We start from the raw sequence: 17252 nt of genomic DNA on the forward strand, positions 1-17252 counted from the left end.
GCTAATCAAAAACCTTTTTTTATTCAGGGAAATAACTTTTATAACATATATTTTACTAACTGACTATTATTTTGCTAAGGACAGAAAATAATAATTGTGAGATGTTTTTGCTAATTGAATTGGTTAGTATCTATTATGTTGAGAGAATCTAAACACAATTTAATATTTTGTTATATAAACATTTATCTCTCCCAGTATTCAAATTATTGTATGATGTAATTAGAAAAGTCATATCATTTAAATGACTGGCATTCAAACTCCTAATATTGCTTGGAGAAAAGATTATTCTCTGTTCAATTGTTAAAAACAACTTACCTGTAAATAAAATTCTAATCCCTGCCGACGCTGTTCCAAAACTTTGGGCACCCAATTCCTCACATGCTTTGAAGGGATTTCTGGAGTTCTTATGAATTTTTTAAGCTAAAAAATAGGAACAAAGAAATAAACTCTCCGATCAATATAACAGATTCTTTAAAAATAAAAACTTACAAAAAGAGAAATAAACAAATTGGGAAAGAAGACCAAAAATCAATAAACTAAGTGTTGTTATGAAAAACCTCTATGACCGTAAATGGGCTTATTCAATTACAAAAGGTATTGGTACTGCAAATTTGAAATAACACTTGTAACAGCTAACAGACTAGGCAATTTCTTAAGTTGGGAACTAAACATTTTGATTTGTCAGCTAAATACTAATATACAACTCTAATAAATCCAAAAGAATGGAGTTTAACTGTTATTTTAGATGTACTCTTGAGCATTAAGTTTAAAAACAAACCTTAAAAACTGTACAATATGATCAAAATGCAATTTGTTGTTTTTTTCCTTGCTGGACGGGCAATTTAGAAAATAGTGATTAAAGACAAATGAAATATCTATGAAGATACAAATGGTTTGGTTTTGAGAGGATATCTTAGGGCAAGAATTTCAAAATCTGAAAAATGACACAGAACAAAAAAAGTATGAATGAATTAAGTCTCAAAGATGACAGGAAAGGCAGACTGAGTTAAAGCAATGTATATGAGTATATGTATTATTATTTCTCTCCCTTTTTGGCAGTGGAAATTATTCCAAAGAAACAATTGTGATTTTCCTTTCAATCTTCTTAATTTGACAGAATTCAAAAAGTATCTGACAAGAATATGAAAGTTAAAAAAAATCAAGCAAGTTCCTTTATTGTATGGATTATGTTCGCAGATTTCAGATTCAAACGATAGTCAAAACCAATAGCCAATAGGCAGAGTGCGCATTTCCATAAGATTCACACAGATTACAGAGACAAAGCCGGGGTGGCGCAGCAGGTAGAGTACTGTACTGCAGGCCACTGAAGCTGACTTGTAGATATGAAGGTCAGCGGTTCAAATCTCATCACCGGCTCAAGGTTGACTCAGCCTTCCATCCTTCCGAGGTGGGTAAAATGAGGACCCGGATTGTGGGGACAATAGCCTTGCTCTGTTAAAAAGTGCTATTGCTAACACGTTGTAAGCTGCCCTGAGTCTAAGGAGAAGGGTGGCATAAAAATCAAATAGATAGATAGATAGATAGATAGATAGATAGATAGATAGATAGATAGATAAATAATCTCGAAACAAATGTAAGAAACTTTTAAAGAACATGCTACATATTCCTACTTTCCAACTTTTTGGGTAGTATTCAAATTTATATTTTTGTAACAAAGGATAAGCAAAGAATCTGCTTATTCTCCAAGATCTAATAGCACAGGGATGGAAAATCTATGATGTGTGTCAATGGTAACACAATACTACATCTTGGGTGACATGCCAGTGTTCACCAATACGCAATTATTTCTTAAAAGCACATCCCATTCTTGTGTGATTTTCAGAGGCTGTGGATGAGTTGTGATCTTGTGCAACCACTGGGTCTCAAGCAAGAGGACCATGTTCTTGCATGACCTCTGGAGCTTGTGTAAATCCTGCAATAATGGGATGTGCTTCCATGCAGTTTTGGAGGCCGAGGAGGCTGTGAAAAGGCATTCTACAAAGCCATTTCAAAAACAAAGGCCTTGTGTCCTGGAGCAGCCTTACGTAGGTTGCGGGGGGCCTATTAACAAAAAGAGAATACCACTTGGAGATAAGAAGCAAGCAGCAGATCCTGGGGAACAGTGGACTGCAAGATAATCACACACAATTGGGGAATGACACAAGGTGGGCTTTTCGAGTGGCACCAATGGTGCTAGGCTGAAGTTGGCGCCTGAGATGCTGAAGCCATGGAAGAAGTTGAGGTCTCCTCTACTTTAGGCTCAGCCTTGCCATTGCCACATAGTGCCACCGTTCAATTAGATCTTGATGACTGTGGGATGTCTGTGTGTGTGTTTGACTTGTAAACGGAATAAAATTGGGTATTTTCTGAATTTTTAACATGCTAAGCCCAAAAGGTTTGCCATCACTGGGCTAAAACCATCAGATCTGGCCTGCAAAAATCTAGAGGGCTGGAAGACAAAGAAATAAAGAAAATATTAATTCTTTGTTGCCATCTAGTGGGTGTCCATATTTTTATAATACTTATATAGTAGTCCTGTGCATCTCAAAGTGGAGATGTTATGAGTGACTTAAGTATGAAAGAATCTTCTACAACTACAAAATTATGGCTTTGTTTTGGCTGATTTATAGCCAGATTGATGTGAATATGAATCAATTCCTGTCCACAGTTTATGTTTTTAAAATGGGAAAGCGGGATATACATATTGGCAAAATCAATTCCTCTCCAAAAATCTGTAAGAAATCTGGTGATTGTGAAATATCTGGACAGTTGTGGCTTTTACATGTCCTTGGATAAGTTACTTTTCTAACTGTATCTGAGATACCTATACTTCCTTTGTCTCATTAGCAAGAATAATACCTAGCTATATGGATTGCAATAAACTGTATGATTAATTTATCTGACATACAAAATTAAAAATATAACAAATGTAGTAGTTTACCTATAGTTGAAATAAGGAAAAATGGAACCCTCCAGTTCAAAAATTGTGTGAAGGGGTGTAGAGTGAAAGTCAAAAGGACATTCAAACTCAAATTTGACTTTGACATGTAATGCCCACAGGAGTAATTTACATTTCATCTTTCGTCTTGAGGATATGTCATCTGAACTAAAAGCTGTATCAACAAATGTTTCAAGTCATGAGATTTGGATATCAGAGAAAAGAAAGTCTACTATTCAGGAAGGAGTTCACAGATGTCGATTTACAGTTGCTTGTTTAAACCAGACTTCCATAATCTGGTGTTGCTCTACAACTTCTATTTCTTATTAATATCGCCAGTAGTAATTACTATTAGGCATGTAGAAAGGTCCAATATGATCCAGTGTTCTGATAACGTTAAGCAGATTTGAATTTGTAAAAGATCACAATCATAGCATAGTCAACCTATGGCTCTCTTTAAATATGAAAATTGGGTGATTCATATAGGGAAAGCCTAGAATTCCCTGGCATGGGTTTTAGTTCTCCTGGATTTGCGCTTTAAATGGGAGTAAATCATCAATGTATTTCTCAAACTATAATGCTACAAATGCTGACAAATTCAACATCATATACAACAATAATTAAAATGTAAGTTTAAATACGAGTTAAATATAGTTAACCTCACAACTTTATTATGCTTCCCTGCCATCCTGATAGGGAATCACATGGCCTTAAATCTTGCTGCCCTTAAATGCATCTTTGCTGATTTTTCAGAATGGGTCTGTAATGTGCTATTACTCATACTATTTTAATGTACAACTTTCTAAAGGACAAAATTTAAGGGTGCCCATGTTACAGAAGTCAACCAGTTGACCAACTGACATAAAAAAGAAAGAAAAGATGCAAAAATTATAGTTGTGTTCTTCTTGGCAGCCAAGACAGAAATGTGGAACAGATAAAAACAAGATCAAAGGGGGGAATTCCACAGGAAACCTGCAGAAACAACTAGAGGCAAGAGACTGCTGGTATGGAACACCTAATTCAGACATATCAGCATGCCCTTAATTTGATGATTACATAATCTTGACTATGGAATACAGTGATACCTCATCTTACAAATGCCTCGTCATACAAACTTTTCGAGATACAAACCTGGGGTTTAAGATTTTTTTGCCTCTTCTTACAAACTATTTTCACCTTACAAACCCGCCGCCGCTGCTGGGATGCCCCGCCTCCGGACTTCCGTTGCCAGCGAAGCACCCATTTTTGCGCTGCCGGGATTCCCCTGAGGCTCCCCTCCATGGAAAACCCCACCTCTGGACTTCTGTGTTTTTGTGATGCTGCAGGGGAATCCCAGCAGGGGAATCCCAGCGGCGCAAAAACAGGTGCTTCACTGGCAACGGAAGTCCGGAGGTGGGGTTTCCCAGCGAGGGGAGCCTCAGTGAAATCGCAGCATCACAAAAACACAGAGCTCCAGAGGTGGGGTTTTCCATGGAGGGGAGCCTCAGGGAAATCCCAGCAGCGCAAAATCGGGCGCTTTGGCTGGCAAAACGGGTGAATTTTGGGCTTGCACGCATTAATCGCTTTTCCATTGATTCCTATGGGAAACATTGTTTAATTTTACAAACTTTTCACCTTAAGAACCTCATCCCGGAACCAATTAAGTTTGTAAGACAAGGTATCACTGTATTAGGAAAAACACTTCTTCTGGTATGTAAAACTTTAAGCTGTGTCAGCTGCTAAAGAACACTGTAACATAGGGAAAGGCATGTAGACATGTCCTTGGAAATCAGGTAGTGAGCTATCTTTGCATCAAGGCAAGCAGGCAGCGTGGATTTTCCCTCAGGTTAAGATAAAACACGGTTCAAAAAGGAATTAGCAGCAAGCCAAATTAGATAAGCACAATTAAATTCTGATGGGGAGAACTTTCATACAGCCTAGAAAAACTGGTTATGATCAGTCAGCATAAAATAGTGGTTGCTGAAGAAGAAAGAAGGGGACTAAAAGGAAGTAAACCTAAACCACACTATCTCGCTGCACATCCCACTTCATAAAGCAATTCCTGAAAAACTCTGAGGTTGCCTTGTTGGCTAAAAGAAGGAACTTCAAGTGGCTTGCCCAAGATCATTGGCTCTTTCCGATACAGTTTGGAAAAGTGGCACGGCATCTGAGAGTAACTCTTACTCTTAACTAGACTTTCCCTATGGAAAAAAAGGTAAATAATCTTTCTGTCACTTGGATTTTTGTTCAAAAAGAGTGGATAGAAGGAATTACCAACTCCTGCTTACTGAAATTTGTGTTTTTCTTTTCTGGTTGTCTGTTTGCCTCTTTAGTTATCTAGTATAACAAGCAGGAAGAGGGAGATTATTATCCCGTTACATAGAGTGCTGGTGAGACCACATTTGGAATACTGTGTTCAGTTCTGGAGACCTCACCTACAAAAAGATACTGAAAAAATGGAACAGGTCCAAAGACGGGCTACAAGAATGGTGGAAGGTCTTTAGCATAAAACGTATCAGGAAAGACTTAATGAACTCAATCTGTATAGTCTGGAGGACAGAAGGAAAAGGGGGGACATGATCGAAACATTTAAATATGTTAAAGGGTTAAATAAGGTCCAGGAGGGAAGTGTTTTTAATAGTAAAGCGAACACAAAAACAAGGGGACACAATCTGAAGTTAGTTAGGAGAAAGATCAAAAGCAACATGAGAAAATATTATTTTACTGAAGGAGTAGTAGATCCTTGGAACATACTTCCAGCAGACGTGGTAGATAAATCCACAGCAACTGAATTTAAACATATTTGGCATAAACATATATCCATCCTAAGATAAAAGTACAGGAAATAGTATAAGGGCAGACTAGATGGATCATGAGATCTTTTTCTGCTGTCAGTCTTCTATATTTCTAGTAGTAATGAACACAGAGAGAACTAAACTCAAAAAGAAAGATGGTAAAAAAGACAAAGTAAAAAAAAATATTCCTTTGTCTACATCTAACCCATCATCCACCTTTGGCTGAGGACCTGGACTGAATTTTATCTGGATCGGTAGGCCAGTATATTAAAATAGTAGTAGTATTAGTGCTTGATCAGAAGAGAACATAATGCCTTACTTTTTTTTTTGTCTAGAAAGGGTATTTCTATACCCCACCTACCCACCTACCTACTTACCTTTAATTTTTTAAAAGTGGACAGATAAAGTAAAACCTTCCTTATTATATTCAGAAATCAAGTGGTCATTACATGGGAATGAATGGAAATTGGCTACAGACAGTATTACCTGAACAATTTACACAGTATACTTACTTTTTTATGGAGAGCATGAAATTCACTATATCTTTTTTCAACAAAATGCTTTCTTCCATTCATTAGCACTTCGATCTTAAAGACCTGTGAAAATAAAAGATTACTTTTATGTATTTCCTGATATGTTTGTTTTGTGATCGATTCCTTTGCTTTAATTACTGTAGCCAATCTTTTCTACCGCTCAAAACCCCACGACACTCAGGAGATACCAGGATGCAACATTGATTAACGAGCACTCCGATGCCTTTAACCAAGTGTTTCTTTAAATCCATCTAAGGATTAAAATGTCTAGTGCCTAAAAAGTCTATTTTATTGCACTACTCTTATTCCTAGACATTATATGCATTTTGCAACTGAATATTTTATCCCGCAGACAATGTGGTGATGACATTTTATTTGAAAAGCATGCAAAATAAGTGAGAAACATTTGTACTTTTTCTGATCATGTATTATACACAGTACGTTCACAAAGTGCAGTGATAAGTATCCTGCAGGCTACCCTACTTTTTTGTATCTTTATTGCATGAGATATAAATACAAAGACCACATTATAGGTTAATTTCTGCCCTAACCTATATACTCTTGCTTAGTCTCAGCTGGACCCTTTTTGTGTGTTTAAACTACTTTAAAAAATGTGGTGCTGACTTGTTTTCTTAGCATGATGAGTATGACAGCTTTGGATACTGTCTGTACAAGGTTGAAAGGCCAGATGAAGCAGCTCTGTAGATCCACTAATTAGTAGCCACTAACATGACATTTTCTTGATTTCCAGGTCACTAGGTCAAATCTTTAGGGCAGGTGACAAGGAATATCTCACAATGCTCATGAAAACACAACCTAGTGAAACCAAGATCAGAAAATTGCATAATAAGACAATCTATTTACAATGATTGTATAATCTTACCTTCAGGGGAAAAAATAAATTGAGAGAATAATACATATAGGAGATTTCTAAGTCTAAAACTGTGTTAAGCATACTTTTTTTGGTGTGAAAATGAATTTATGGAATAATGTTAGATAGGAAATTTTCCCAAAAGAGAACGATGTAACTTTGTTAAAGTTATCTAGGTATTTTGTGGATAAAAATCACATTTACTTGGAAATAGAAGCCATCTGAAAGATTGACAGCCAATAACCTGGAACGTTCCTTGGAAGCTTGTTGTCTCAAGACTCTCCTTAAGGTTGCCTCCATCATTTGTGGATTTGATCCTTGTTCTGCATGACTAATATTTCTAGCACAATTTCTATGAGGGAGAGAACAATTACAGAAAATATCTACTGTATATTTCAAAGGAATGGTAGGATTCTATTTTTTTACTACCCATAGGCATGGCTTGGTGGCTGTGGTGTGGCTTGTTAGGTGTAGCAGGGCAAGGATACTGTACAATCTCAATTCCCTCCCCATTCCTGAGGAAGGTAACTGCAAAATCCCCCCTCCAGGGGAAGGATACTGTAAAATCTTAATTCCCTTTTTAGACTCTCATTTTTTGGACAAAAAAGATAATGTATGGATATGCATCCTCATTTAAAGTAATAACTTGAGATTTGGGACTATAAAGATTTGGTTCACACAATGCACCAAGTTCTTATAGAATAAACTACATTTGGTTAAGTTCTCAGAACGCCCTAAGCCAAAATTTAAAGAAGCCATTTTATAATGTATATGTATCTTATGTTATTTTCAATCTAAGCAGTATGTTAGGAAGGAGTGAAATATTTTCCCACTGTACCAAAGCTATTTTTTCCCCCTTAAATCTGCTTTTCATAATTTTTCTTCCCAAGGAAAAAAAAATCACAGGTTTTGGCAGAACTTTCATACAGATCATGGCAAAGAAAATCTATTAACAACAAACACATACAACTGTATCTTTCAAGCCACATTCATTTCCTTCTCCATCAATGTGTGTAACTTTAAAGTTGGGGGAAGGGAGATTGACGATGGGTATGCACACATTTAACTCATATAATTTGGCTCTTTTAGCAAGGAATATAAAATTTCAATTACTACATTCTGCCTTTCAAAGGTATAATTCATAAATGCAACAGATAGTACAGATTATATTTATAACTGTTTGGCAGTCAAAATGAATGTTCTTTTTCTTTCACCACAATAAAAGTGCATTCAGTTCTCAACAATTTTCTCCTACATTGAGCCAATAGTTGATAGGGAAAACAATTATCCATTTAACTCATATAAATGAAGAACAGAGAATGTGTGAAGATTTATACACTTTTCTCAGATTAACGTGCCTAAAAGAGGGCATTTTATCTCATAACTATCAAAAGATTGAGAAGAAATACTGAGTCCTATTAAATTAAAGTCCTATTTGAAAAATTATTTCTGAGAAATTATGGTAAAGTTATTTATAGATTTCAATAAATATATTTAACAGATGTCTTCATTTAAAGTGAATATTTAACACAAAATAGTAAATCATTGTCTGATTATCCACTATAATAAATGGATTACAAAATATTATGATAAAGACACTATAAACCATAGCAAATTTGGAAAGCAATCTATCTCCCAATACTCTAGTACAAAGCAACATTCTCAATTGTTAAGGTATTATTTGGAGTTACGGCCAAGGAAAGAAGATGATCATCCTAACTAGGATTTAGTGCTAAATGGATGAACTCCTATAACCTGGGACAAACCATAGGCCAGTGATGGCGAACCTTTTTTTCCTCAGGTGCCAAAAGAGTATGGGCACACACTATCGCACATGCCCAAGTGCCCACACCCATAATTCAATGTCTGGTGAGGGTTAAAATAGTTTTCCCCTGCTTCCCAGAGACCCTCTGGAGGCTGAAAATGGTCTGTTTCCCAACTTCTGGTGGGCCCAGTAGGCTCGTGTTTTGTCCTCCCTAGGCTCCAAAGGCTTGCCTGGAGCTGGAAGGGGGGGGGGGGTAAAATAATAATAATAATTTATTAGATTTGCATGCCGCCCCTCTCAGCAGACTCGAAATGGCTCATAAAAAGAATAGTAACAATATAACAATGTAACAAATCTAATATTTAAAAAACATCTAAAAAACCCATTGTTAAAACTATACAATACAAGCATACCATACATAAACTATATAAGCCTGGGGGAGGTGTCTCAATTCCTCCATTCCTTAAGCAATTTACGAAAGACAAAGAGGGTGATGGCAGTTCTGATCTCTGGGGGGGAGTTGATTCCAGAGGGCTGGAATCGCCAAGAGAAGGCTCTTCCCCTGGGGCTCGCCAGACAACATTGTTTAGTCAACGAGACCCAGAGAAGGCCAGCTCTGTGGGACCTTATCGGCTGCTGTGATTCGCCCTCTCCCATCTTCTTAGAGGCTCTCTGGAAGCCATAAATGCCCTCCAGAGCCTCTGTGCAAGCCAAAAATCAGCTGGCTGGCACACACATGCACGTTGCAGGTGAGCTAGGGCAACAGCTCACATGCCAGCAGATAGGGCTCCATGTGCCACCTGTGGCACCCATGCCATAAGTTCACCATCACTGCCATAGGCTGTTATTAAAAGATGTCTATGTGTGGGGATTCTAGAATGTCAAAATAATGAGGACTGAAGGGAAATACTACTATAAGTGTACATTTTTTGGAAGTATGCTGAAATTCTTCAATATATATTTGTGTTCCATATGCGGTAAAAATATACTGAAAAATTTAAAAACCAAAAAAAATATCTGTATTTCAGATTCAAATAAAAAGAACAAAAAGTTATCAGTAGAGGTGTACCAAGCAATTAGTTCTTTGCAAATGAACTTTACTCAACTTTACTACATCTTGGCTGAATACTAATGAAGTTAATTTGCATTTTTATTGGCCACCTGTATCCATTGCCTAACATCAGAACTAATTTCTTTTAGACCAAAATTTCTCATGGACACTTAAGACAGTATTCTTGGCCAACACATTTTAGGTAATTAAAACTGAAGAAACATAGCACAGTGTAGCTAAGTTATTGGAAGCATGCATACCTGTATTTTTTGGAATATAAGACACACATTTTGTACCATAAAAGGGCATTGGCCTTACCTGAAACACTTTTTCTCTGGGTGATGGAGAAATTGATTAACTCCATATTCTTCTCATTAGACTAGCCTGAAAGTTTAATGACATGCTCCTCTGGTTGTACTCCCTGCTTGCGATGAAGAGATTACTGCAGACTGACATGAAGCCTTGATGTTGTGGTCTCTAAGGTCCCCAGGACCAGACCAAAATCCAGGTGGGGCTATGTCCACTATCCAGAGAAAAGGCATCTCAGGTAAGACCAACACCCTTTCTCCTTGATGTGTTGCTCTTTTGGGACTGGATGGATTGCCTGGATGTCCAGGAGATGACTTATGGCCCAGACAATGAGCAACTGTTTTGCAGATATTTCGATAGCGGGCACCTGGTGAATGACCTTGGGGGAATTGAGATGATTTACAGGGAGAGGCCGAATTTTATGGTCTCACTGACCATAAGATGGAAGTTCACCTTGTCACACAATGGGCTATCAGCTTTCCAGCTGACAAGTCCAGCATTTTAATTGCTGAGCCTTGGTGCCTGCCCCTGTGAAGTGGGTGGCCATATAAATTATTTGAAATAAAGTTTTAAAACTTTTTATTTACAGTTTTCCTATACTTTAATGCTCCAAATTTATACCATTTATTCATATAAGGTACCCATACAACACAACTTCACCATGTGCTAAATACTTTTGGATTCAATGAAATAGGAGACACATGAGAAACATGACAATATTTATACATTTTGTCCAATTGGCCTGATATTCTAATGATCATTCAATCAGCTAGAGATTCATTCTATACTGTTTCTGTTTTTCACATATTTAGTCATTTCAAGTTTAGATGTTGTAAAATGTCCTCCCATTGCAGTTCTCCAATTTAGCTACTGTTTTGGAAGAAAACAAAGAAGTAATGATACATATTGAAGGATTTGCCCTGCTAAAACTAAACAGATATATTTGTCCCCATTTCATGCTAATTCAACCTAAAGAGGGCTTTGGGGGGGGGGTGTTTACTACATGTTTATTTGCAAAACAATATTACTACTCTATTGAATATAATATATATTATGTAATACCAAGTACAGATTTTATAATGTAATTAAGCAATATAGACAAATATTTTTAAAACTACAACATATGAATTGTATGTATTAAGTATTTAATTAATGGTAATTAATTTATATTACTTCATTTTTTTTCTGCAAGTTTTTTAAAATCAATTTCCATAAAAGGGAAAGGAAAAAACATAAATTAAATATTTAAAAGGGTCTTCCAAACAGAATCCATAGTAGCAAAAAGCTTATTCAAATATACAAAGAGATGTTATTTTTCAGATCACCTTAAACTGATGAAGAGAGTCCATCTGTAACTCTATAGCGTTAATCTTTTCTAGCATGTAATATCCATTTTTATTGTCCTCATAATACTTTCCAAACTGTTGGCATATCATGGAAAGCAACACAAGCATCCCCAAATATCAATGGAAGTTCAAGAACAAAATTAATATATGAAACAAAATTAATATGTGAAACAACTTTTATCCAGAAAAGGAATTATTATAGTACAAAATCTGCATTTTGAGGACTACCTCTCCAACTCTTAGGTGGACCAGTGGTGGGTTTCCACTGGTGCGGTAGCTGACTCCGCACCAGTAGCAGTCGCCAGATTGCACAATTTGCATGCGACCCTTCTGGTGTCAGTCCATTGGGCGGCACCATCTTTTTTTCTTGAATATTTTGGGTTTTTTTTCTTTCTGCACATGTGCAGAAGCAAAATCTTGTGAGGGGATGTTCATGCATGTGAGTTTTTGCATGCACGGAAGCAAAAACACACCAAAATGATGAGTACAAGAGCATCCCCTCGTGAGATTTTGGCGTGTTTTTGCTTCCTGCGCATGTGCTAAAACAAAATCATACAAGGGACACATGCGCACACCCGAATGAAGAGGATGCGCGTGCAACACACTGGTTTGCAAGTAAGTGCAACCTGCTGCCGAGGGGACCCATCAATAACTCTAAAAGACCCATGTAATGTCCCATGCATACAAAACAATATTCTTTGAATTGATTAGCAAAATGACACAGATGTTCAAATGGCATTCCATTAATTCATATACAGCATTCTAATTCTTTATCCCATGCCTCTCTCCTTACTTTTGAATATATAATTTTTCATTTCTAATTTAAAGACACCGTCACTTCATTAACACAATTTCTTGTTTCGTGACATTTCAAACAGAAAACCCTGCAATAATTCCCACCTCACAAAGATTTAAATGACTTCATCCAAATTGGAATTGTATCAGCTTTTCAAGGCAGCAATTTACATGAAATCTTGTATAGTTTCTCTGTTGGTATAAAATGTAGATGCCACTGCACATCAGGCCTGTATTTGACTCTTTGCGTGGACAGTCCAAAACAGTTTTCCTGATCTGTTTCAACTTGAAATGTTGTCAATATATGGATTGTCTTGCTTTCTAATTCAGTGAAAAATCTAGTTTTCCATTAGTCTCTGCCTTTCTAATTTTCAATACAGCTTTACTAAATGTAATTATTAAAGGCAGATTCAAGAAAGCAATTACTGAGCTACTGGTTTGTATCTCTGAAGTCTTAATAAGAAGTAAACCACCTAAGTGCCAGGAATGCTTAAAATCAAATTCCTTCCCATCATCATCCTCATAATCAGACCTTTTACAAAATAGTTCTAAGTTCAGAGCTGCTTCTGAAACTTCCATTTCTCTTTTGAGCTACTTTATGGGATAGAATGATTCTTGTTGGTGAAAAAGAAGGTCATAAGCAGGCACAACTATACAATGCTCTGAATGAGGCCTTTAATTTTTGTGTATCTTCAAATAGACAGTCGGGTTATTAGTGGCAATGCATTTATTTACAGTTGTGCTCATAGGTTTACATATCCTGGCAGAATTTATGATTTCCTGGCTATTTTTCAGAGAATATTAATGATAACACAAAAACTTTTCTGTCACTCATAGTTATTGTTAGGGATATGGGATCCCTATGTTGCCTGACACACCAGTCTGAAAGGATCGCCAGGTCACCTCGTAAATACAGATTGTGGCTGGCCGCTTGAATAGTATAGATGACCGCCCCAAGAAAGATTCTCCCCCCCTTAGCAATTTGAGCTCAACCTCCACATGGTGAGTTGGAGTCATTGCAGCTTGGGATGAAAAATGAGCCGCTGGGACAGAACAACCTTCTCTGGGGAAATATAGAAAAGAAAAGAAAATAGAAAAGAATTTTATTGGCCAAGTGTGATTGGACACACAAGGAATTTGTCTTGGTGCATATGCTCTCAGCGTACATAAAATAAAATATACATTTGTCAAGAATCATGTGGTACAACACTTAATGATTGGCATAGGGGTCAAATAAGCAATGAAGAAGCAATATTAATAAAAATCTTAGGATATAAGCAACAAGTTACAGTCATACAGTCAACATGGGAGGAAATGGGTGATAGGAATGATGAGAAAAACTAGTAGAAGTGCAGATTTAGTAGAAAGTCTGACAGTGTTGAGGGAATTATTTGTTTAGTAGAGTGATAGCGTTCGGAAAAAACTGTTCTTGTGTCTAGTTGTCTTGGTGTGCAGTGCTCTGTAGCAACGTTTTGAGGGTAGGACTTGAAACAATTTGTGTCCAGGATGTGAGGGGTCAGTAAATATTTTCCCCGCCCTCTTTTTGACTTGTGCAGTATACAGGTCCTCAATGGAAGGCAGGTTGGCAACAATTGTTTTTTCTGCAGTTCTGATTATCCTCTGAAGTCTGTGTTGGTCCTGTTGGGTTGCAGCACCAAACCAGACAGTTATAGAGTGCAGATGACAGACTCAATGATTCCTCTGTAGAACTGTATCAGCAGCTCCTTGGGCAGTTTGAGCTTCCTGAGCTGGCGCAGAAAGAACATTCTTTGTTGTGCTTTTTTGATTATGTTTTTGATGTTAGGTGACCATTTTAGGTCTTGAGATATGATAGAACCTAGACATTTGAAGGTCTCTACTGTTGATACTGTGTTGTCTAGTATTGTGAGAGGTGGAAGGGTGGAAGGGTTTTTCCTAAAGTCTACCACCATTTCTGCCATGGATGTTCGACCAATAGACCTACGGGATCAGTGAACCATGGCCACTGGGGCCAAAAAGAGCCACCAAAATGATCTCCACCCTCTCTGACAGAATATTCCTGATCACAGCTAGGTTGAGGGGCAGGGGAGGGAATGCGTACAATAGCTCCTTGGGCCATGGTCATTGAAGGGCACCCGCCCCCTCTGCCCATGAACTGCAAATCAGGAAAAGAACTGCAGGAGATGTGAGTTTGTTGGGGAGGCAAACATGCCCAAAGCTTGATGAGAGAACCGGAACAATGATAGTTCCAAGAATAGACTGGGCAACAGACACCATTCTGACCAGTCTATCATGGTCCTGCTCAGCCAGTCTGCCTGGATGTTTGATACCCCCACAATGTGGTCCACTTTCAGGGATATCACGTGGGCCCCTGCCCATTTGCATAGGACCGATGATTCCGCCATAAGTAGGAAGGACTGAGTTTCCCCCTGCCAATTTATGTGGGCCTTTCTGGATACATTGTCTATCATGAGGAAAACATGGTAACTCAAGATGTCTTGCTGGAAGGTCAGGACCTGGAGGCTTTTTGCCAGGAAGAATGGGCAGCTTTACCATCTGAGGGGATAAAGAGCCTCATTCACGCATGCCAAAAAAGATTTCAAGCTGTCATTGATGTTAAAGGGGGAAACACACCGCATTAATACCTGGGATATGTAAACTGTTGATTTGGGTAGTTTCTGTTGTCATTATGATTGAAAAAGAGTAAACACAATGGATTGATAATAAATAGCTTCAGCCAAATGCTAACAATGAGTGACATAAAGGTGTTTGTTTTATCATTCATATTTTTTGAAAAATGGCCAGGAAATGTAAACTTACAAGCACAAATGTACATGGGATTACATGGGATTCCAAGAACTAGACAATTAGTTTATGCATGTGTTAATGTAAAGTAGCTTTTTATATCTACATGGTAATCTACCTTTTAGGTTAATTTGATTTTGAAAGTGGAAGATCTCTGAAAAGTAATGATTTCATGATTTAATGTGAAAATTTGATTCTACAGGAGGAGGAAGATGTAGGCTGTGATTTACATATTCTACAATAACATAAACTTAACACAATTTTCAAAAAACCTTTCTTCAAGACAGACTAGAGAAATCAGATAAATTTTAGTGGACTAAGATGAGACAATAGTATATGTTTTTACAGTTTTAAACTTTCCCCCTTTAAGTAGATTTTGAAGTTATTTAAAAAGTTTTGCAACACTGCACATCAACAGTTATCTTACTCCAGATACAATGTTGGAAAAAATAGCTGTCAAGGATATTTAAAACACACAAAACAGATTGGAGAACTTTAAGAAGATATTGCCTTCTCTGTTTCTACTTTAAAATGCATATTCTTTGCCATAAAGTTAACAAACATTTTCTCCCCCAGCCTGCTGTTTCTACAGACATGTTGAATATGTACTCCTGAGAATATTTGACCTTTTTTTTTGGCAGATCTAAAGTAATTTTCTAGACCACATTTATATCACAAAGTCATTTTGTTATAAATTTCTGCAAATGTATATGATCTCAATATATATAAGTAAAACACTTGGGTTTTTTGCCACACTATTTGCCCTCATTGCAATCTCTGCATACTTTAACATGCTCTTTAAGAGCCACAATCCTATTTGAAATTCTATGAGAGCGGATGCGATGTGTGAAAATTAGCTAAATTAAAATTAGCTAAATTAATACCTAACATATGCAAAATATTGAAAATAACTTGGTTAAGATAACTGCAGTTAAGCATGAATAACAATTGTGTCCAATTAGTGGTAATTAGTGATACTATTACTGTTATTTTCCCCAAAATTGTTCTTTTTGTTTATATAAACATCAAAAATTGATAAGTAATATAAAATCTGGATGACTGTTTGTAAAACTGATATTCTGAACTATTTTCTATAGGCTGGTAGAAACTCAATTCTGTAGCCCAGTGATGGCTAACCTTTTTTCCTATGAGTGCCGAAAGTGGGCGAGTGTGCGCTATCACGAATGCACAAGTGCCCACACCTATAATTCAATGCCTGGGGAGAGTGAAAATGGTCTCCCCCTCCCCCTGGAGGCCAGAAATGGCCCGTTTCCCAACTTCTGATGGGCCTGGTATGCCTGGTTTTTGTTTTGTTTTTAATTTATTGGATTTGTATGCCGGCCCTCTCCGTGGACTCGGGGCGGCTAACAACAATGGTAAAAACAGCATGTAACAATCCAGTACTAAAACAACTAAAAAACCCTTATTATAAAACCAAACATACATACATACAAACATACCATGCATAAATTGTAAAGGCCTAGGGGGAAAGAATATCTCAGTTCCCCCATGCCTGACGGCAGAGGTGGGTTTTAAGGAGCTTACGAAAGGTGAGGAGGGAGGGGGCACTTCTAATCTCTGGGGGGAGTTGGTTCCAGAGGGCGGGGGCCACCACAGGGAAGGCTCTTCCCCTGGGTCCCGCCAAACGACATTGTTTAGTTGATGGGACTTGGAGAAGGCCCACTCTGTGGGACCTAACTGGTCGCTGGGATTCGTGCGGCAGAAGGTGGTCCCCGAGATAATCTGGTCTGGTGCCATGAAGGGCTTTATAGGTCATGACTAACACTTTAAATTTTTACCCTCCCCAGGCTCTAGAAGCTTCCATGGAGAGGGCAAAAATTCCCTCTCCCATTCCCCTGGAAACCCCCTCGAAGCAAACAATGTCCTCCCATAGCCTCCATGTGAGCCAAAAATCAACTGGCCAGCACTCACATACACCTCAGAGCTGAGCTAGGGCAATGGCTTGTGTGCCAGCAGATATGGCTCCGCATGCCACCTGTGGCACCCGTGCCATAGGTTCACCATCACTGCTGTAGCCTGATCTTTTGTTAGCTAAGCAAGAAATCTGTACACAATAAACATTTTT

The 17252-nt window shown here is 37.7% G+C and overlaps 1 protein-coding gene across 3 annotated transcripts in view; it reads right to left on the reverse strand.

Annotated features, from left to right (window-relative positions):
• SNX24 (sorting nexin 24) overlaps nucleotides 1–17252 on the reverse strand; it is a 77826-nt gene that overhangs the window by 32961 nt on the left and 27613 nt on the right. The window contains exons 2-4 of one of the 3 annotated variants that reach the window (XM_070742860.1): nucleotides 7321–7468; nucleotides 6225–6308; nucleotides 316–420 (exon numbers count right to left, since the gene is read on the reverse strand). In XM_070742860.1, coding sequence (XP_070598961.1) covers nucleotides 316–420; nucleotides 6225–6308; nucleotides 7321–7468 — 337 coding nt within the window. Of the gene's footprint in view, nucleotides 1–315; nucleotides 421–6224; nucleotides 6309–7314; nucleotides 7469–17252 lie in introns of all 3 variants that reach the window. The other 2 variants (XM_070742859.1, XM_070742861.1) reach the window with 2 other exon arrangements.

The sequence above is a fragment of the Erythrolamprus reginae genome, chromosome 2 (assembly GCF_031021105.1).
Source record: "Erythrolamprus reginae isolate rEryReg1 chromosome 2, rEryReg1.hap1, whole genome shotgun sequence".
Taxonomy (NCBI): Eukaryota; Metazoa; Chordata; class Lepidosauria; order Squamata; family Dipsadidae; genus Erythrolamprus; species Erythrolamprus reginae.